This window comes from Pelobates fuscus, chromosome 4 (genome assembly GCF_036172605.1).
Source record: "Pelobates fuscus isolate aPelFus1 chromosome 4, aPelFus1.pri, whole genome shotgun sequence".
Lineage (NCBI taxonomy): Eukaryota > Metazoa > Chordata > Amphibia > Anura > Pelobatidae > Pelobates > Pelobates fuscus.
In genome coordinates this window covers 4,780,945-4,803,490 of record NC_086320.1, presented here as the reverse complement: position 1 = coordinate 4,803,490, position 22,546 = coordinate 4,780,945, and the positions used below count along the sequence as shown (strand labels likewise).

Sequence of the window (22,546 nt, the reverse complement as noted above, 5' to 3'; positions counted from 1 at the left end):
CCTTCAGCTCCCTGGGATACACACTGCCGCTGGGGAGGAAGGACGGCACCTTCAGCTCCCTGGGATACACACTGCCACTGGGGAGGAAGGACGGCACCTTCAGCTCCCTGGGACACACACTGCCGCTGGGGAGGAAGGACGGCACCTTCAGCTCCCTGGGACACACACTGCCGCTGGGGAGGAAGGACGGCACCTTCAGCTCCCTGGGACACACACTGCCGCTGGGGAGGAAGGACGACCCCTTCAGCTCCCTGGGATACACACTGCCGCTGGGGAGGAAGGACGGCACCTTCTGCTCCCTGGGATACACACTGCCGCTGGGGAGGAAGGACGGCACCTTCTGCTCCCTGGGATACACACTGCCGCTGGGGAGGAAGGACGGCACCTTCAGCTCCCTGGGATACACACTGCCGCTGGGGAGGAAGGACGGCACCTTCAGCTCCCTGGGGTACACACTGCCGCTGGGGAGGAAGGACGGCACCTTCAGCTCCCTGGGATACATACTGCCGCTGGGGAGGAAGGACGGCACCTTCAGCTCCCTGTAACACACACTGCCGCTGGGGAGGAAGGGTGGCACCTTCAGCTCCCTGGGATACACACTGCCGCTGGGGAGGAAGGACGGCACCTTCAGCTCCCTGGGATACACTCTGCCGCTGTGGAGGAAGGACGGCACCTTCAGCTCCCTTTTTGTTAAAATCTGCTAGGCGCTGCAGGAACTCTGCCGTTACTTTCCTCACGAACTGCACGTATTTCTACTATGGGTTGGGTCCAAAGTAAGCCAGCCGCATGGCAACCTCTCTGTCCAACAGCTCCTGAGTGTAGCCAGGCCCCATGCTTGCTCTGCCGACGTTGGTTCCTTTGTAGATAGGGGCGCTGTACGGGTACTAGCATTACCCTCAATTTGTAAATCCACGAATGGTGTCTCTGAGCTGCTTTACCTCGCACTAGGACGCCATCCCACCGCTTGCCACCAATGTAACGCATCGACGGGCACCCCGACCGGGTACCTTCCGTTGATGGATGCTCCTAGCGCTTCCTGAGGACTTCAAGCACTGCAGCAGACACCACAACCACCGAATCAGAGAAGCATATGAATGCTGTAGATAGTTGAATAGGAAACCATACGAATAGGTTTACACTCCTAGCAGTCAAACTGGAACAGCATGCAATAAATCCTCCCCCAATAATGAGACGACAGTTCACTTTGAGGGTTAAAACAGGAACTCAGGTCCTGGCACACCCAGTCTGGTTTTTATTACAGTTGTTGCAAATACAGGTCCGCCCACAGGGAGGTATAAAACAACCAATCACATCACAGTTACATCCCACATATTCCCTCCCCTTATCCTGAGAGGAAACTCAATTATACATACAGTTAAAACATACTTTCTACCCAACTTTCAGAACTCTAAAACCATACATCACATTCACATAAAAATAAATATCCACAATCAATCCATTCAGGGGAACAACATATTAAAAAATGGCATGAATCCGACCAGGGGTTTAAAAGTTAGTAAAGTAGCTTTCAAAACCCCCTGCCAGCATGGCTTTCCGGCTCAGACCGGTTTTACAGAGCCCTCTCTCCTGGAGACAATGGAGAAGTAATCCAATTACCTCCCAGGACAGAGACAGACTCCATTATGCACATGGGGACACAAAGACAGTAAAACACTTTAAAATACATAAAGTCCCCTTTTACACATAACACACAGACATTTCACATATCCGCAGATAGCTGGGATCTGAACGCACAAAACTACCGAATAGCGCTCAGATCCTATTCACACAGTTCAATTGCCATGGAGCTAAAGTCTTTCCCATAGTCTTTCATTATATGAATAGGCTCCATGGCATAGCTATCTGGGGTATCACCGCTCACACAGGGCAAGTACCGAATGACCTCACGGTATTAAAAGGGCCAGAATGAGTGACATGCACTCTGTTAGGGCCGAATACGTTTTTTTAAAGGGCCTAATCTCCCAGGGCCATAGTCCAAAGGCAGCAGGCGGGCAACCAGGCTTCTCCAGTTCATAGTGGCGAGGTTGGTTTCGCCACAGTGGACATTGCTGTATTCATCGTATCTAGTATCGTTTCTTCCCCATTATATTTTTTCTGCCTTTTGTTCTGTTTTTGTCGCAGCTTGAAAGAGGAAATGATGCATGGGGAGGGGAGTTTTATAGTATCTAACTTTTTTCTGATTGGTTGTTTTTCTGTGCTGCTGTGGAGTTCTAGTAAAGAGAGACTTAAGCAAATACTCGCCTCCTGTTATTAATAAAATTAAGATTATAGGTACACTAAAGATAGCATAATCTACAATTCTCTCTCAGGCACAGGGGAGGAGTATGTGGAATGTTTGCTTGTCCTCTCAGGTCCAGTGGGGAATGCCCCTGGAATGCGATTAAGGAAACCCCTTGCATGGTGAGTTACATAAAAGGCAGTGTGTGGCTCCCATTAAACCTGATGACTTCTCAGCATAGAGCCTCGTCTCAAGTGTGGGGGAATTGCTATAATATCACCAGCTCTATCTGCTATACTCTCTTGGAGGAGAGATCTTCTCACTGGGAGCTGGATCCAGGAGTTTGGTCCAGGGTGAGAAGGGACAGTGAGACCCCAGCCAAGCTACGGCAGCTAAGGGGCTACGGTGGTTATGGTGTCCTGTGGAGTGCTTTGGGTACTCGGCGACAGCTAGGTACCCAATTGGGGTGCAAGGTGGTCTGCCACAATCACCTTGCAGTCTGTCTCTCTGTAAGATATCACAACACAGTCTGTCTCACTGTAAGATATCACCTTGCAGTCTGTCTCTCTGTAAGATATAACCTTGCAGTCTGTCTCTCTGTAAAATATTACTTTGCAGTCTCTCACTGTAAGATATCACCTTGCAGTCTGTCTCTCTGTAAGATATCACCTTGCAGTCTGTCTCTCTCTTAGATATCACCTTGCAGTCTGTCTCTCTGTAAGATATCACCTTGCAGTCTGTCTTGCTGTAAGATATCACATTGCAGTCTCTCACTGTAAGATATCACCTTTCAGTCTGTCTCTCTGTAAGATATCACCTTGCAGTCTGTCTCTCTCTTAGATATCACCTTGCAGTCTGTCTCTCTGTAAGATATCACCTTGCAGTCTGTCTCACTGTAAGATATCACCTTGCAGTCTGTCTTGCTGTAAGATATCACCTTGCAGTCTGTCTTGCTGTAAGATATCACCTTGCAGTCTGTCTCTCTGTAAGATATCACCTTGCAGTCTGTCTTGCTGTAAGATATCACCTTGCAGTCTGTCTTGCTGTAAGATATCACCTTGCAGTCTGTCTCTCTGTAAGATATCACCTTGCAGTCTGTCTTGCTGTAAGATATCACCTTGCAGTCTGTCTCTCTGTAAGATATCACGTTGCAGTCTGTCTCACTGTAAGATATCACCTTGCAGTCTGTCTCACTGTAAGATATCACCTTGCAGTCTGTCTCACTGTAAGATATCACCTTGCAGTCTGTCTCTCTGTAAGATATCACGTTGCAGTCTGTCTCACTGTAAGCTATCACGCCGTCGTCTTGCATTTTGATATATACTTGTTCTCTACCATTGGAAGAATTCCATGTTTTTTTTACAGAACATGACGATGCAGAACATCAGTGGGCCCGATTCTGCCGTCCTACCTCACCTAACAACTGGCCCCGGACTTCCTTCAGGTGCTGGTCCGAGCACTCAGACGCCTCTCTAATGGCGTCTTCCTTCTGAGCCTCCAGCTGGTGGATCTCCTGCATCAGTTCAGTTTTGAGATTGCCAATCTCTGTCTCATAGGCCTGGATCTAAAGAGTCACAACAAAGTACTTTTGTTTATACCTATAGACATTTACAATTCGCACACCAACACAACAATATAGGGGCTTAACCTGCATAGCTGGAAGTACCTTAACTCTTAGGCTGGAGGTAAGTTCCTCAGATCCTCGGAGCTGTCCCTCTAACCTGTGACACTTCTCCCCCTGGATGGATACTTGGTCAAGAAGAAGATGGTTTCGTATTTCTGCTTCTGCCAGAGATCTCAGCACTGTAGGGGATTCCACTTCCAGGGTCTTTGTTATATACTTAAATAAAGAAAATAACTGGCTGACTGAACATAAAGCTCAACTAGATCCTAATGAAGATGAAGAACGAGGAAACAAACCTCAACATTACAGGACAGAAGCACAGGGGATTAAATGTCTGCTTCCTGCACCTATAGGAACACACTGTATGCTTTCTGCATCTATAGAAACACACTGTCTGCTTTCTGCATCTATAGAAACACGCTGCCTGCTTCCTGTATCTATAGAAACACGCTGCCTGCTTCCTGTATCTATAGGAACACACTGTCTGCTTTCTGCATCTATAGGAACACACTGTCTGCTTTCTGCATCTATAGGATCACACTGTCTGCTTCCTGCATCTATAGGAACACACTGTCTGCTTCCTGCACCTATAGGAACACACTGTCTGCTTCCTGCACCTATAGGAACACACTGTCTGCTTCCTGCACCTATAGGGACACACTGTCTGCTTCCTGCACCTATAGGGACACACTGTCTGCTTCCTGCACCTATAGGAACACACTGTCTGCTTCATGCATCTATAGGAACACTCTGTCTGCTTCCTGCACCTATAGGAACACACTGTCTGCTTCCTGCACCTATAGGAACACACTGTCTGCTTCATGCATCTATAGGAACACACTGTCTGCTTCCTGCACCTATATGAACACACTGTCTGCTTTCTGCATCTATAGGAACACACTGTCTGCTTCCTGCACCTATAGGAACACACTGTCTGCTTTCTGCATCTATAGAAACACACTGTCTGCTTCCTGCACCTATAGAAACACGCTGCCTGCTTCCTGTATCTATAGGAACACACTGTCTGCTTCCTGCATCAATAGGAACACACTGTCTGCTTCCTGCACCTATAGGAACACACTGTCTGCTTTCTGCATCTATAGGAACACACTGTCTGCTTCCTGTATCTATAGGAACACACTGTCTGCTTCCTGCACCTATAGGAACACACTGTCTGCTTTCTGCATCAATAGGAACACACTGTCTGCTTCCTGCACCTATAGGAACACACTGTCTGCTTCCTGCACCTATAGGAACACACTGTCTGCTTCCTGCACCTATAGGAACACACTGTCTGCTTTCTGCATCTATAGAAACACACTGTCTGCTTCCTGCATCTATAGAAACACACTGTCTGCTTTCTGCATCTATAGGAACACACTGTCTGCTTCCTGCACCTATAGGAACACACTGTCTGCTTCCTGCATCTATAGGAACACACTGTCTGATTCCTGCACCTATAGGGACACACTGTCTGCTTCCTGCACCTATAGGAACACACTGTCTGCTTCCTGCACCTATAGGAACACGCTGTCTGCTTCCTGTATCTATATGGATGCGCTGTCTGCTTCCTGCACCTATAGGAACACACTGTCTGCTTCCTGCACCTATAGGAACACACTGTCTGCTTCCTGCACCTATAGGAACACACTGTCTGCTTTCTGCATCTATAGGAACACACTGCCTGCTTCCTGCACCTATAGGAACACACTGTCTGCTTCCTGCACCTATAGGAACACACTGTCTGCTTCCTGCACCTATAGGAACACACTGTCTGCTTTCTGCATCTATAGAAACACACTGTCTGCTTCCTGCACCTATAGAAACATGCTGCCTGCTTCCTGTATCTATAGGAACACACTGTCTGCTTCCTGCATCTATAGGAACACACTGTCTGCTTCCTGCATCTATAGGAACACACTGTCTGCTTCCTGCACCTATAGGAACACACTGTCTGCTTTCTGCATGTATAGAAACACACTGTCTGCTTCCTGCACCTATAGAAACATGCTGCCTGCTTCCTGTATCTATAGGAACACACTGCCTGCTTTCTGCATCTATAGGAACACACTGTCTGCTTCCTGCATCTATAGGAACACACTGTCTGCTTCCTGCACCTATAGGAACACACTGTCTGCTTCCTGCACCTATAGAAACACACTGTCTGCTTTCTGCATCTATAGGGACACGCTGTCTGCTTCCTGCACCTATAGGAACACACTGTCTGCTTCCTGCACCTATAGGAACACACTGCCTGCTTTCTGCATCTATAGGAACACGCTGTCTGCTTTCTGCATCTATAGGAACACACTGTCTACTTCCTGCACCTATAGAAACACGCTGCCTGCTTCCTGTATCTATAGGAACACACTGCCTGCTTCCTGTATCTATATGGATGCGCTGTCTGCTTCCTGCACCTATAGGAACACGCTGCCTGCTTCCTGAATCTATAGGAACACACTGCCTGCTTCCTGTATCTATATGGACACGCTGTCTGCTTCCTGCACCTATAGGAACATACTGCCTGCTTTCTGCATATATAGGGACACGCTGTCTGCTTCCTGCACCTATAGGAACACACTGTCTGCTTCCTGCACCTATAGGAACACACTGCCTGCTTTCTGCATCTATAGGAACACGCTGTCTGCTTTCTGCACCTATAGGAACACACTGCCTGCTTCCTGCACCTATAGGAACACGCTGTCTGCTTTCTGCACCTATAGGAACACGCTGTCTGCTTCCTGCACCTATAGGAACACACTGCCTGCTTTCTGCATCTATAGGAACACGATGCCTGCTTCCTGCATCTATAGAAACACGCTGCCTGCTTCCTGTATCTATAGGGACATGCTGTCTGCTTTCTGCATCTATAGGAACACACTGTCTGCTTTTTGCATCTATAGGAACACGATGCCTGCTTCCTGCATCTATAGAAACACGCTGCCTGCTTCCTGTATCTATAGGGACACACTGTCTGCTTCCTGTATCTATAGGGACATGCTGTCTGCTTCCTGCACCTATAGGAACACGCTGTCTGCTTTCTGCACCTATATGAACACGCTGTCTGCTTCCTGCACCTATAGGAACACACTGCTTCTTCCTGCATCTATAGAAACACACTGTCTGCTTCCTGCACCTATAGGAACACGCTGTCTGCTTTCTGCACCTATAGGAACACACTGTCTGCTTCCTGCACCTATAGGAACACACTGTCTGCTTCCTGCACCTATAGGGACACACTGTCTGCTTTCTGCATCTGTAGGGACACGCTGTCTGCTTCCTGCACTTATAGGATCACACTGTCTGCTTCCTGCACCTATAGGAACACACTGTCTGCTTTCTGCATCTATAGGAACACACTGTCTGCTTCCTGCACCTATAGGAACACGCTGTCTGCTTTCTGCACCTATAGGAACACGCTGTCTGCTTCCTGCACCTATAGGAACACACTGCCTGCTTCCTGCATCTATAGAAACACACTGTCTGCTTCCTGCATCTATAGGAACACACTGTCTGCTTCCTGCATCTATAGGGACACACTGTCTGCTTCCTGTATCTATAGGGACATGCTGTCTGCTTCCTGCACCTATAGGAACACACTGTCTGCTTCCTGCACCTATAGGAACACGCTGTCCGCTTCCTGCACTTATAGGAACACACTGTCTGCTTCCTGCACCTATAGGAACACACTGTCTGCTTTCTGCATCTATAGGAACACACTGTCTGCTTCCTGCACCTATAGGAACACACTGTCTGCTTCCTGCACCTATAGAAAAACACTGTCTGCTTTCTGCATCTATAGGGACACGCTGTCTGCTTCCTGCACCTATAGGAACACACTGTCTGCTTCCTGCACCTATAGGGACACACTGTCTGCTTCCTGCACCTATAGGAACACACTGCCTGCTTTCTGCATCTATAGGAACACGCTGTCTGCTTCCTGCACCTATAGGAACACACTGTCTGCTTCCTGCACCTATAGGAACACACTGTCTGTTTCCTGCACCTATAGGAACACGCTGTCTGCTTTCTGCACCTATAGGAACACGCTGTCTGCTTCCTGCACCTATAGGAACACACTGCCTGCTTCCTGCACACACTGTCTGCTTCCTGCACCTATAGGGACACACTGTCTGCTTTCTGCATCTGTAGGGACACGCTGTCTGCTTCCTGGACTTATAGGAACACACTGTCTGCTTCCTGCACCTATAGGAACACACTGTCTGCTTTCTGCATCTATAGGAACACACTGTCTGCTTCCTGCACCTATAGGAACACACTGTCTGCTTCCTGCACCTATAGAAACACACTGTCTGCTTTCTGCATCTATAGGGACACACTGTCTGCTTTCTGCATCTGTAGGGACACGCTGTCTGCTTCCTGGACTTATAGGAACACACTGTCTGCTTCCTGCACCTATAGGAACACACTGTCTGCTTCCTGCACCTATAGGAACACACTGTCTGCTTCCTGCACCTATAGAAACACACTGTCTGCTTTCTGCATCTATAGGGACACACTGTCTGCTTCCTGCACCTATAGGAACACACTGTCTGCTTCCTGCACCTATAGGGACACACTGTCTGCTTCCTGCACCTATAGGGACACACTGTCTGCTTCCTGCACCTATAGGAACACACTGGCTGCTTTCTGCATCTATAGGAACACGCTGTCTGCTTCCTGCACCTATAGGGACACACTGTCTGCTTCCTGCACCTATAGGGACACACTGTCTGCTTCCTGTATATATAGGGACGCGCCGTCTGCTTCCTGTATCTATAGGGACACGCTGTCTGCTTCCTGCACCTATAGGGACACACTGTCTGCTTCCTGCACCTATAGGGACACACTGTCTGCTTCCTGCACCTATAGGAACACACTGCCTGCTTTCTGCATCTATAGGAACACGCTGTCTGCTTCCTGCACCTATAGGGACACACTGTCTGCTTCCTGCACCTATAGGGACACACTGTCTGCTTCCTGTATATATAGGGACGCGCCGTCTGCTTCCTGTATCTATAGGGACACGCCGTCTGCTTCCTGTATCTATAGGGACGCGCAACTCAGAACAGCCCCGCCCCTGGCCACACCCCAACTCACACTCAGAACAGCCCCGTGGGCTAACTTTTTTTTGTTCTTATTGCATGCCTTGGGGCTGATGTGTACTATAGTCATTGTTGCCGTCCAGGAGTAGTGGGAGTTTGAGCACAGGGCTCCATTTGTTACCTGCACATCGGGGGGTCTCTTCCTCTCGTTTTCCAGTGACAGTTGCAGTCTGTGGATCTTTTCATCCAACTGCTGGATTTCATCCTCTTTCCTCCATTGCAGAGTCTCTACCTGCCCTTTACTGTGCACCAACTGCTCCACCTTTTCCTGCAGCGAGGCCTCCAGGTGAAGCACCTTGTTGCGTAAATCCTCATTTTCCTAAGAAAAAGAGAAGAATTCTTTATTTAGAGCTCAGAATGAAATATGTGGTTCCGGTAGCATAATAGGGGTTCTGGTACTAATACTGGGGATCCGGTAACAATGTAGGGGTTCTGGTACTAATACTGGGGATCCGGTAACTATGTAGGGGTTCTGGTACTGATACTGGGGATCCGGTAACTATATGTAGGGGTTCTGGTACTAATACTGGGGATCCGGTAACTATGTAGGGGTTCTGGTACTGATACTGGGGATCCGGTAACATAATAGGGGTTCTGGTACTGATACTGGGGATCCGGTAACAATGTAGGGGTTCTGGTACTGATACTGGGGATCCGGTAACTATGTAGGGGTTCTGGTACTGATACTGGGGATCCGGTAACAATGTAGGGGTTCTGGTACTGATAATGGGGATCCGGTAACTATGTAGGGGTTCTGGTACTGATACTGGGGATCCGGTAACAATGTAGGGGTTCTGGTACTGATACTGGGGATCCGGTAACAATGTAGGGGTTCTGGTATTAATACTGGGGATCCGGTAACTATATGTAGGGGTTCTGGTACTGATACTGGGGATCCGGTAACTATGTAGGGGTTCTGGTACTGATACTGGGGATCCGGTAACTATATGTAGGGGTTCTGGTACTGATACTGGGGATCCGGTAACTATGTAGGGGTTCTGGTACTGATACTTGGGATCCGGTAACTATGTAGGGGTTCTGGTACTGATACTGGGGATCCGGTAACTATGTAGGGGTTCTGGTACTGATACTGGGGATCTGGTAACAATGTAGGGGTTCTGGTACTGATACTGGGGATCCGGTAACTATGTAGGGGTTCTGGTACTGATACTGGGGATCCGGTAACAATGTAGGGGTTCTGGTACTGATACTGGGGATCCGGTAACTATGTAGGGGTTCTGGTACTGATACTGGGGATCCGGTAACTATGTAGGGGTTCTGGTACTGATACTGGGGATCCGGTAACAATGTAGGGGTTCTGGTACTGATACTGGGGATCCGGTAACTATGTAGGGGTTCTGGTACTGATACTGGGGATCCGGTAACAATGTAGGGGTTCTGGTACTGATACTGGGGATCCGGTAACAATGTAGGGGTTCTGGTATTAATACTGGGGTTCTGGTAACTATATGTAGGGGTTCTGGTACTGATACTGGGGATCCGGTAACTATGTAGGGGCTCTGGTACTGATACTGGGGATCCGGTAACAATGTAGGGGTTCTGGTACTGATACTGGGGATCCGGTAACTATGTGTAGGGGTTCTGGTACTGATACTGGGGATCCGGTAACAATGTAGGGGTTCTGGTACTGATACTGGGGATCCGGTAACTATATGTAGGGGTTCTGGTACTGATACTGGGGATCCGGTAACTATGTAGGGGTTCTGGTACTGATACTGGGGATCCGGTAACTATATGTAGGGGTTCTGGTACTGATACTGGGGATCCGGTAACATAATTGGGATTTTGGTATTGATAATAGCGTTCCAGTAACAATGTGGGGGTTCTGCGACTAATTTAGAGGTTCTGAGTAGTGGGCGCGATTTAGTGAATCAGGAGAAGGATACAATTTCTAGAGATAACCAAAACTTGCAATGAGATACCTTTACTAACTGAGTGGAGGGCTGAGTGGAGACTGCTGCCAACTTCTCGAGGAGACCCTGAGTTACACTGAGACTCTGCTTTAGAGACTGGTTCTCCAATGTCAGACACTGCAGCCGTTTCTCAGAGTCTGTCGCCCCCTGGAGGAGGAAACCACGTGTGGAAACAGATGATAAATATAATATATAATATACTATATAAATATACATGCACTGTATACCTACTGCACTCACTGTACCTCCCACTACTGTAATGTAACCTGTAACGTGCTGAGTACACCTGTTAGCGCTATATAAATAAAATATACATACACTGTATACCTACTGCACTTACTGTACCTCCCTCTACTGTAATGTAACCTGTAAAGTGCTGAGTACACCTGTTAGCACTATATAAATATAATATACATACACTGTATACCTACTGCACTGACTGTACCTCCCTCTACTGTAATGTAACCTGTAAAGTACTGAGTACACCTGTTAGCTCTATATAGATAAAATATACATACACTGTATACCTACTGCACTTACTGTAATGTAACCTGTAAAGTGCTGAGTACACCTGTTAGCACTATATAAATAAAATATACATACACTGTATACCTACTGCACTTACTGTACCTCCCTCTACTGTAATGTAACCTGTAAAGTGCTGAGTACACCTGTTAGCACTATATAAATAAAATATACATACACTGTATACCTACCGCACTTACTGTACCTCCCTCTACTGTAATGTAACCTGTAAAGTGCTGAGTACACCTGTTAGCGCTATATAAATAAAATATACATACACTGTATACCTACTGCACTTACTGTACCTCCCTCTACTGTAATGTAACCTGTAAAGTGCTGAGTACACCTGTTAGCGCTATATAAATAAAATATACATACACTGTATACCTACTGCACTTACTGTACCTCCCTCTACTGTAATGTAACCTGTAAAGTGCTGAGTACACCTGTTAGCACTATATAAATACAATATATATGTATATACACTGTATACCTACTGCACTTACTGTAATGTAACCTGTAAAGTGCTGAGTACACCTGTTAGCGCTATATAAATATAATATACATACAGTGTATACCTACTGCACTTACTGTACCTCCCTCTACTGTAATGTAACCTGTAAAGTGCTGAGTACACCTGTTAGCGCTATATAAATAAAATATACATACACTGTATACCTACTGCACTTACTGTACCTCCCTCTACTGTAATGTAACCTGTAAAGTACTGAGTACACCTGTTAGTGCTATATAAATAAAATATACATACACTGTATACCTACTGCACTTACTGTACCTCCCTCTACTGTAATGTAACCTGTAAAGTGCTGAGTGCACCTGTTAGTGCTCTATAAATAAAATATACATACACTGTATACCTACTGCACTTACTGTACCTCCCTCTACTGTAATGTAACCTGTAATGTGCTGAGTACACCTGTTAGTGCTATATAAATATAATATACATACACTGTTTACCTACTGCACTTACTGTACCTCCCTCTACTGTAATGTACCCTGTAAAGCGCTGAGTACACCTGTTAGCGCTATATAAATATAATATACATACACTGTATACCTACTGCACTTACTGCACCTCCCTCTACTGTAATGTAACCTGTAAATTGCTGAGTACACCTGTTAGCGCTATATAAATAAAATATACATACACTGTATACCTACTGCACTTACTGCACCTCCCTCTACTGTAATGTAACCTGTAAAGTGCTGAGTACACCTGTTAGTGCTATATACATATAATATACATACACTGTATACCTACTGCACTTACTGTTCCTCCCTCTACTGTAATGTAACCTGTAATGTGCTGAGTACACCTGTTAGTGCTATATAAATAAAATATACATACACTGTATACCTACTGCACTTACTGTACCTCCCTCTACTGTAATGTAACCTGTAAAGTGCTGAGTACACCTGTTAGCTCTATATAAATATAATATACATACACTGTATACCTACTGCACTTACTGTACCTTCCTCTACTGTAATGTAACCTGTAAAGTGCTGAGTACACCTGTTAGCACTATATAAATATAATATACATACACTGTATACCTACTGCACTTACTGTACCTCCCTCTACTGTAATGTAACCTGTAAAGTGCTGAGTACACCTGTTAGCGCTATATAAATAAAATATACATACACTGTATACCTACTGCACTTACTGTACCTCCCTCTACTGTAATGTAACCTGTAAAGTACTGAGTACACCTGTTAGTGCTATATAAATAAAATATACATACACTGTATACCTACTGCACTTACTGTACCTCCCTCTACTGTAATGTAACCTGTAAAGTGCTGAGTGCACCTGTTAGTGCTCTATAAATAAAATATACATACACTGTATACCTACTGCACTTACTGTACCTCCCTCTACTGTAATGTAACCTGTAAAGTGCTGAGTACACCTGTTAGCACTATATAAATACAATATATATGTATATACACTGTATACCTACTGCACTTACTGTAATGTAACCTGTAAAGTGCTGAGTACACCTGTTAGCGCTATATAAATATAATATACATACAGTGTATACCTACTGCACTTACTGTACCTCCCTCTACTGTAATGTAACCTGTAAAGTGCTGAGTACACCTGTTAGCGCTATATAAATAAAATATACATACACTGTATACCTACTGCACTTACTGTACCTCCCTCTACTGTAATGTAACCTGTAAAGTACTGAGTACACCTGTTAGTGCTATATAAATAAAATATACATACACTGTATACCTACTGCACTTACTGTACCTCCCTCTACTGTAATGTAACCTGTAAAGTGCTGAGTGCACCTGTTAGTGCTCTATAAATAAAATATACATACACTGTATACCTACTGCACTTACTGTACCTCCCTCTACTGTAATGTAACCTGTAATGTGCTGAGTACACCTGTTAGTGCTATATAAATATAATATACATACACTGTTTACCTACTGCACTTACTGTACCTCCCTCTACTGTAATGTAACCTGTAAAGCGCTGAGTACACCTGTTAGCGCTATATAAATATAATATACATACACTGTATACCTACTGCACTTACTGCACCTCCCTCTACTGTAATGTAACCTGTAAATTGCTGAGTACACCTGTTAGCGCTATATAAATAAAATATACATACACTGTATACCTACTGCACTTACTGCACCTCCCTCTACTGTAATGTAACCTGTAAAGTGCTGAGTACACCTGTTAGTGCTATATAAATATAATATACATACACTGTATACCTACTGCACTTACTGTACCTCCCTCTACTGTAATGTAACCTGTAATGTGCTGAGTACACCTGTTAGTGCTATATAAATAAAATATACATACACTGTATACCTACTGCACTTACTGTACCTCCCTCTACTGTAATGTAACCTGTAAAGTGCTGAGTACACCTGTTAGCTCTATATAAATATAATATACATACACTGTATACCTACTGCACTTACTGTACCTCCCTCTACTGTAATGTAACCTGTAAAGTGCTGAGTACACCTGTTAGCACTATATAAATATAATATACATACACTGTATACCTACTGCACTTACTGTACCTCCCTCTACTGTATTGTAACCTGTAAAGTGCTGAGTACACCTGTTAGTGCTCTATAAATAAAATATACATACACTGTATACCTACTGCACTTACTGTACCTCCCTCTACTGTAATGTAACCTGTAATGTGCTGAGTACACCTGTTAGCGCTATATAAATAAAATATACATACACTGTATACCTACTGCACTTACTGTACCTCCCTCTACTGTAATGTAACCTGTAAAGCGCTGAGTACACCTGTTAGCGCTATATAAATATAATATACATACACTGTATACCTACTGCACTTACTGTACCTCCCTCTACTGTAATGTAACCTGTAAAGTGCTGAGTACACCTGTTAGCGCTATATAAATATAATATACATACACTGTATACCTACTGCACTTACTGCACCTCCCTCTACTGTAATGTAACCTGTAAAGCGCTGAGTACACCTGTTAGCGCTATATAAATAAAATATACATACACTGTATACCTACTGCACTTACTGTACCTCCCTCTACTGTAATGTAACCTGTAAAGTGCTGAGTACACCTGTTAGCGCTATATAAATAAAATATACATACACTGTATACCTACTGCACTTACTGTACCTCCCTCTACTGTAATGTAACCTTTAAAGCGCTGAGTACACCTGTTAGCGCTATATAAATATAATATACATACACTGTATACCTACTGCACTTACTGCACCTCCCTCTACTGTAATGTAACCTGTAAAGTGCTGAGTACACCTGTTAGCGCTATATAAATATAATATACATACACTGTATACCTACTGCAGTTACTGTACCCCCCTCTACTGTAATGTAACCTGTAAAGCGCTGAGTACACCTGTTAGCATTATATAAATATAATATACATACACTGTATACCTACTGCACTTACTGCACCTCCCTCTACTGTAATGTAACCTGTAAAGTGCTGAGTACACCTGTTAGCGCTATATAAATACAGTATACATACACTGTATACCTACTGCACTTACTGTACCTCCCTCTACTGTAATGTAACCTGTAAAGTGCTGAGTACACCTGTTAGCGCTATATAAATAAAATATACATACACTGTATACCTACTGCACTTACTGCACCTCCCTCTACTGTAATGTAACCTGTAAAGTGCTGAGTACACCTGTTAGCGCTATATAAATATAATATACATACACTGTATACCTACTGCACTTACTGTACCCCCCTCTACTGTAATGTAACCTGTAAAGTGCTGAGTACACCTGTTAGCGCTATATAAATATAATATACATACACTGTATACCTACTGCACTTACTGCACCTCCCTCTACTGTAATGTAACCTGTAAAGTGCTGAGTACACCTGTTAGCGCTATATAAATATAATATACATACACTGTATACCTACTGCACTTACTGTACCCCCCTCTACTGTAATGTAACCTGTAAAGTGCTGAGTACACCTGTTAGCGCTATATAAATATAATATACATACACTGTATACCTACTGCACTTACTGCACCTCCCTCTACTGTAATGTAACCTGTAAAGTGCTGAGTACACCTGTTAACGCTATATAAATAAAATATAAAACATTGAAAAGTCACCATTTCCAGTTGACGTTGTGACAGGTCTGCCTCGCGTTCCCGAATGATCTCTTTTAGCTCATCAACCTAAAATATTGAAATAAACTAATGATTCTCATCCAAACGGTTTTACTTACTAAAGTGAGTATTGCCACAGGTAATCCAGACTGACTGTAACCAGGGAATCGATCCAGACTGACTGTAACCGGGGAATCAACCCAGACTGACTGTAACCAGGGAATCAATCCAGACTGACTGTAACAGGGGAATCGATCCAGACTGACTGTAACCGGGGAATCGATCCAGACTGACTGTAACCGGGGAATCGATCCAGACTGACTGTAACCGGGGAATCGATCCAGACTGACTGTAACCGGGGAATCAACCCAGACTGACTGTAACAGGGGAATCGATCCAGACTGACTGTAACCGGGGAATCGATCCAGACTGACTGTAACAGGGGAATCGATCCAGACTGACTGTAACAGGGGAATCGATCCAGACTGACTGTAACCGGGGAATCAACCCAGACTGACTGTAACAGGGGAATCGATCCAGACTGACTGTAACCAGGGAATCAACCCAGACTGACTGTAACCGGGGAATCGATCCAGACTGACTGTAACAGGGGAATCGATCCAGACTGACTGTAACCGGGGAATCGATCCAGACTGACTGTAACCAGGGAATCGATCCAGACTGACTGTAACCAGGGAATCGATCCAGACTGACTGTAACAGGGGAATCGATCCAGACTGACTGTAACCAGGGAATCGATCCAAACTGACTGTAACCAGGGAATCGATCCAGACTGACTGTAACCAGGGAATCGATCCAGACTGACTGTAACCGGGGAATCGATCCAGACTGACTGTAACCGGGGAATCAATCCAGACTGACTGTAACCAGGGAATCAATCCAGACTGACTGTAACCAGGGAATCAATCCAGACTGACTGTAACCGGGGAATCGATCCAGACTGACTGTAACCGGGGAATCGATCCAGACTGACTGTAACCAGGGAATCAATCCAAACTGACTGTAACCAGGGAATCAATCCAGACTGACTGTAACCAGGGAATCAATCCAGACTGACTGTAACCGGGGAATCAACCCAGACTGACTGTAACCAGGGAATCAATCCAGACTGACTGTAACCGGGGAATCAATCCAGACTGACTGTAACCTGGGAATCAATCCAGACTGACTGTAACCGGGGAATCGATCCAGACTGACTGTAACCAGGGAATCGATCCAGACTGACTGTAACCAGGGAATCGATCCAGACTGACTGTAACCGGGGAATCAATCCAGACTGACTGTAACCAGGGAATCAATCCAGACTGACTGTAAAAGGGAAATCGATCCAGACTGACTGTAACCAGGGAATCGATCCAGACTGACTGTAACCGGGGAATCAACCCAGACTGACTGTAACAGGGGAATCGATCCAAACTGACTGTAACCAGGGAATCGATCCAGACTGACTGTAACCGGGGAATCAACCCAGACTGACTGTAACAGGGGAATCGATCCAAACTGACTGTAACCAGGGAATCGATCCAAACTGACTGTAACCGGGGAATCGATCCAAACTGACTGTAACCAGGGAATCGATCCAAACTGACTGTAACCGGGGAATCGATCCAGACTGACTGTAACAGGGGAATCGATCCAGACTGACTGTAACCAGGGAATCAACCCAGACTGACTGTAACCGGGGAATCAACCCAGACTGACTGTAACAGGGGAATCGATCCAGACTGACTGTAACCAGGGAATCAACCCAGACTGACTGTAACCGGGGAATCGATCCAGACTGACTGTAACAGGGGAATCGATCCAGACTGACTGTAACCGGGGAATCGATCCAAACTGACTGTAACCAGGGAATCGATCCAAACTGACTGTAACCGGGGAATCGATCCAAACTGACTGTAACCAGGGAATCGATCCAAACTGACTGTAACCGGGGAATCGATCCAGACTGACTGTAACAGGGGAATCGATCCAGACTGACTGTAACCAGGGAATCGATCCAGACTGACTGTAACCGGGGAATCGATCCAGACTGACTGTAACAGGGGAATCGATCCAGACTGACTGTAACAGGGGAATCGATCCAGACTGACTGTAACCAGGGAATCAATCCAAACTGACTGTAACCAGGGAATCGATCCAAACTGACTGTAACCGGGGAATCGATCCAGACTGACTGTAACAGGGGAATCGATCCAGACTGACTGTAACCAGGGAATCAACCCAGACTGACTGTAACAGGGGAATCGATCCAGACTGACTGTAACAGGGGAATCGATCCAGACTGACTGTAACCAGGGAATCAACCCAGACTGACTGTAACCGGGGAATCAACCCAGACTGACTGTAACAGGGGAATCGATCCAGACTGACTGTAACCAGGGAATCAACCCAGACTGACTGTAACCAGGGAATCGATCCAGACTGACTGTAACCGGGGAATCGATCCAGACTGACTGTAACAGGGGAATCGATCCAGACTGACTGTAACAGGGGAATCGATCCAGACTGACTGTAACAGGGGAATCGATCCAGACTGACTGTAACAGGGGAATCGATCCAGACTGACTGTAACCAGGGAATCAATCCAGACTGACTGTAACCAGGGAATCAATCCAGACTGACTGTAACCGGGGAATCGATCCAGACTGACTGTAACCGGGGAATCGATCCAGACTGAATGTAACAGGGGAATCGATCCAGACTGACTGTAACCAGGGAATCAATCCAAACTGACTGTAACCAGGGAATCGATCCAAACTGACTGTAACAGGGGAATCGATCCAGACTGACTGTAACCGGGGAATCAATCCAGACTGACTGTAACCAGGGAATCGATCCAGACTGACTGTAACCGGGGAATCGATCCAGACTGACTGTAACAGGGGAATCGATCCAGACTGACTGTAACAGGGGAATCGATCCAGACTGACTGTAACCAGGGAATCAATCCAAACTGACTGTAACCAGGGAATCGATCCAAAATGACTGTAACCGGGGAATGGATCCAGACTGACTGTAACCGGGGAATCAATCCAGACTGACTGTAACCAGGGAATCAATCCAGACTGACTGTAACCGGGGAATCGATCCAGACTGACTGTAACCGGGGAATCGATCCAGACTGACTGTAACCGGGGGGTAGATCCAGACTGACTGTAACCAGGGAATCAACCCAGACTGACTGTAACCAGGGAATCGATCCAGACTGACTGTAACCAGGGAATCGATCCAGACTGACTGTAACCAGGGAATCGATCCAGACTGACTGTAACCGGGGAATCGATCCAGACTGACTGTAACCGGGGAATCAATCCAGACTGACTGTAACCAGGGAATCAATCCAGACTGACTGTAACCGGGGAATCGATCCAGACTGACTGTAACCGGGGAATCAATCCAGACTGACTGTAACCAGGGAATCAATCCTGACTGACTGTAACCGGGGAATCAACCCAGACTGACTGTAACCAGGGAATCAATCCTGACTGACTGTCTGTAACCGGGGAGTCATGCCGCACTTAAACGTTGTATCCAATATCAATCAGAGAACAGTAAGTGGCCACATCACGATGGCACTGAGCAGTGGGTGGCAGTTTGGAAATCAGCCGCACCAGTAATCAGCCGCACCTAATATAATAAATAATTCTCTCCATTATGTCCCACCTGGGTCCTCTGGACACTCCTCTTATTGCAGGTTCCAGAATGTCTGAGTATGATAACTATTACTGACCCCCGCTCTCACCTGGTCTCGGAGTGCAGACGTCAGACACTGTTTCTCCTGCTCCTTCATGTCCATGTCTTGTCTCAATCCGGCGATCTCCTCCTTCAGCTGGACTCTCTCGGCTTGCAGGAGACTAATGGACTCCACCAGCTTGTGTACCCCAACATGGGAGAGAGGAGAACTGGGGTACACTGGAGATATGGCTCCTGAGTAATCAAAATACAGAGAAACGGAATGTGTTTTCTGTCAGTGATACAAAAATATTCCTAATCACCTCAAGTCAAACAAAGCTGTGGTGATACAATGTGGGCGCCCCGGAAGATAAACCGTTGGAATATTTCCACTAACTGCTCAGGAGTTTACCCCGGTTAGGACCTCTCTGTATACCTTGCAGTGCCAGCCCCTCTGTAACATACAGCCACGCTCAAATAACGCCACCATATCACCACGCTCAAATAACGCCACCGTAACAACCATGCTCAAATAACACCACCATCACAGCCATGCTCAAATAACACCACCGTAACAACCATGCTCAAATAACACCACCATAACAGCCATGCTCAAATAACACCACCGTAACAACCATGCTCAAATAACACCACCATAACAGCCATGCTCAAATAACACCACCGTAACAACCATGCTCAAATAACACCACCATAACAGCCATGCTCAAATAACACCACCATAACAGCCACTCTCAGATACCGTCACTGTGGCGGGCCACGGGTAACCCGGCTGGTTACCCCCGCTATTAATTAATTAAGAGACCCATTTTCCCTAGTAACTGTACGACACACAGTTCCAGGGGTACAACGTTTGACAATCTTTATTAGGACACACAGCTTTTTATGCACAGATCCCCACAGGGGGTCTCCGTGCAACACAACACAATCCCAGGCAGGAGGGGGCTGGGTTACAGATAACCATCTCCCGCTCTGGGAGATACCTATAGTACGCAGGGACACATATGAAAACACATTACATACAGGGTGGGTGAACTTTGGGGCTCAATGCCCCGGGAAGGAGAGGGGTTACAGGGTTAAAACTCATATCGCTAAATAGCCCCGGGTCCCAAAAAGCGGGGCGATCGGATGTACAGAGCCTGAGATATCAGCATCCAAAGTCTGGGGCTCGAGGCTCTGGACATCCCCAAAATTAGTTCCATGGTGTTGCTTGATTTAGTCCGACGAATTCAAACTTCGCGCCTAAACCAAGCAACAACCAATCAGCTGAAAGGGCGCGAACCAAATCTAGCCAATCAGCGTTCAGGGGAGGAAGGAGTTTGGCTACCCAATCCGAAGAACGGGCGAGGTGTGAACATTCTAACCACACGTTCTAAATGGAGTATCGGGGTGGTCCGGCGCACGGGGTTCCATGTGCCAGAGCGCCCCCATGTGGTTGAAAATAAATATGCAGGATTTAGTGTAACAAATACAAAAAGGGGAAAAACTACACAGGGGAAACACACATTCCAGGAGAGCACATCCACAAATAGGAAAGGGCAATTCACGGTTAGGCAGCGGACCCGCCAAAGCCACCATAATAGCCACGCTCAAATAACGGCGCCATGACGCCCATGGTCAAATAATGCCACCATAAGTCACGCTCAAATAGCGCCACCACCATAACACCAAACTCATATAATGCCACGCTCAAATAACATCACCAGATGGCCACCATACAGCCACGCTCAAATAACGCCACCATCACCGCCCGAGCAATACCGGCATCCTTGGCACATAATATAATTATATAGAGTGAGATCTCGGTCTATACACAGCACAAACTGTGTGAGCAGAAAACATGCAATAACGTCCCTTCCCATATGCATTCAGCGAGTGCATCCAATAACCCAGGGCACCGCATTACTGGACTCTGGGCACCACAACCAATTCATTGATATAAAGTGGTTATGGTGCTCAGAGTGCTGTCGTGCCTGTCTGTTTTTTGATGCATCCTGCAGGTTTCTGAATAAATTATTTTATTTGCCACTGTTACACAATATGTTATCCAACCTCTCTGTAATTTGTGCAAGACCGCCTGCTGCTCGCATATCACATCCTCCAGGCTTTCAACGAGGTTCATCTTATCTCGCATGCGCTGCCTGTAGGCCTCACGCAGGATTCGCAGCTGCTTTCTGCGTCGTCTCTCCTCTCGTCGCAGCTGGGCTCGGTATTCTTGCGCCTTTTCCTGCAGACTTTGCATTTGTGAATAGTGCTCTAGGAAGGTGACGAGATGCGACGTCACAGCGAGAAGAGGGGACACTGTCTGAATTAGGGTAAGACAGGGGAACAGTTAGTGGTATTCCTTAAATTAGCCAATTAGCAGGGGTGGGGCAATAAAGCACTAACACCAACAAAACTCATAGACACACGCACTCGGGGCATTCAGCCGTTACAGGAGAGTAAGTGAGGCTGGTTTGCGCGTCTGCCAATTAGCATGGCGTGCATACATGACCCCGTATCAGATGGAACCCTTCTTACCAGAGAAACACCTGTTATTCGGACAAAATGGTTCCTTGGCTTGTCACTGGCTGCCACTGATCCCATCCCAAACTATTACCTCTCAATATTAGGAGGTAAGTATTCATTTGAAAAGGAGAGCGCAAAAGTAGTAAAATAAAATTCCTTATTATAAAAATAAATTTAAAAAAATCAAGTTTAGCAGCTATACACAAAATAAAGTTCCTTAAAAGCCTT

At 45.9% G+C, this 22,546-nt stretch overlaps 1 protein-coding gene across 1 annotated transcript in view; it reads right to left on the bottom strand.

Moving 5' to 3' along the window:
- Window positions 1–22,546, bottom strand: part of LOC134608226 (kinesin-like protein KIFC3) — a 211,384-nt gene that overhangs the window by 144,900 nt on the left and 43,938 nt on the right. The window contains exons 3-9 of the mRNA XM_063450888.1: window positions 21,863–22,111; window positions 19,863–20,047; window positions 16,100–16,165; window positions 10,912–11,049; window positions 9,090–9,287; window positions 3,906–4,079; window positions 3,656–3,803 (exon numbers count right to left, since the gene is read on the bottom strand). Of these exons, the coding sequence (XP_063306958.1) occupies window positions 3,656–3,803; window positions 3,906–4,079; window positions 9,090–9,287; window positions 10,912–11,049; window positions 16,100–16,165; window positions 19,863–20,047; window positions 21,863–22,111 (1,158 nt within the window). The remainder of the gene's footprint in view (window positions 1–3,655; window positions 3,804–3,905; window positions 4,080–9,089; window positions 9,288–10,911; window positions 11,050–16,099; window positions 16,166–19,862; window positions 20,048–21,862; window positions 22,112–22,546) is intronic.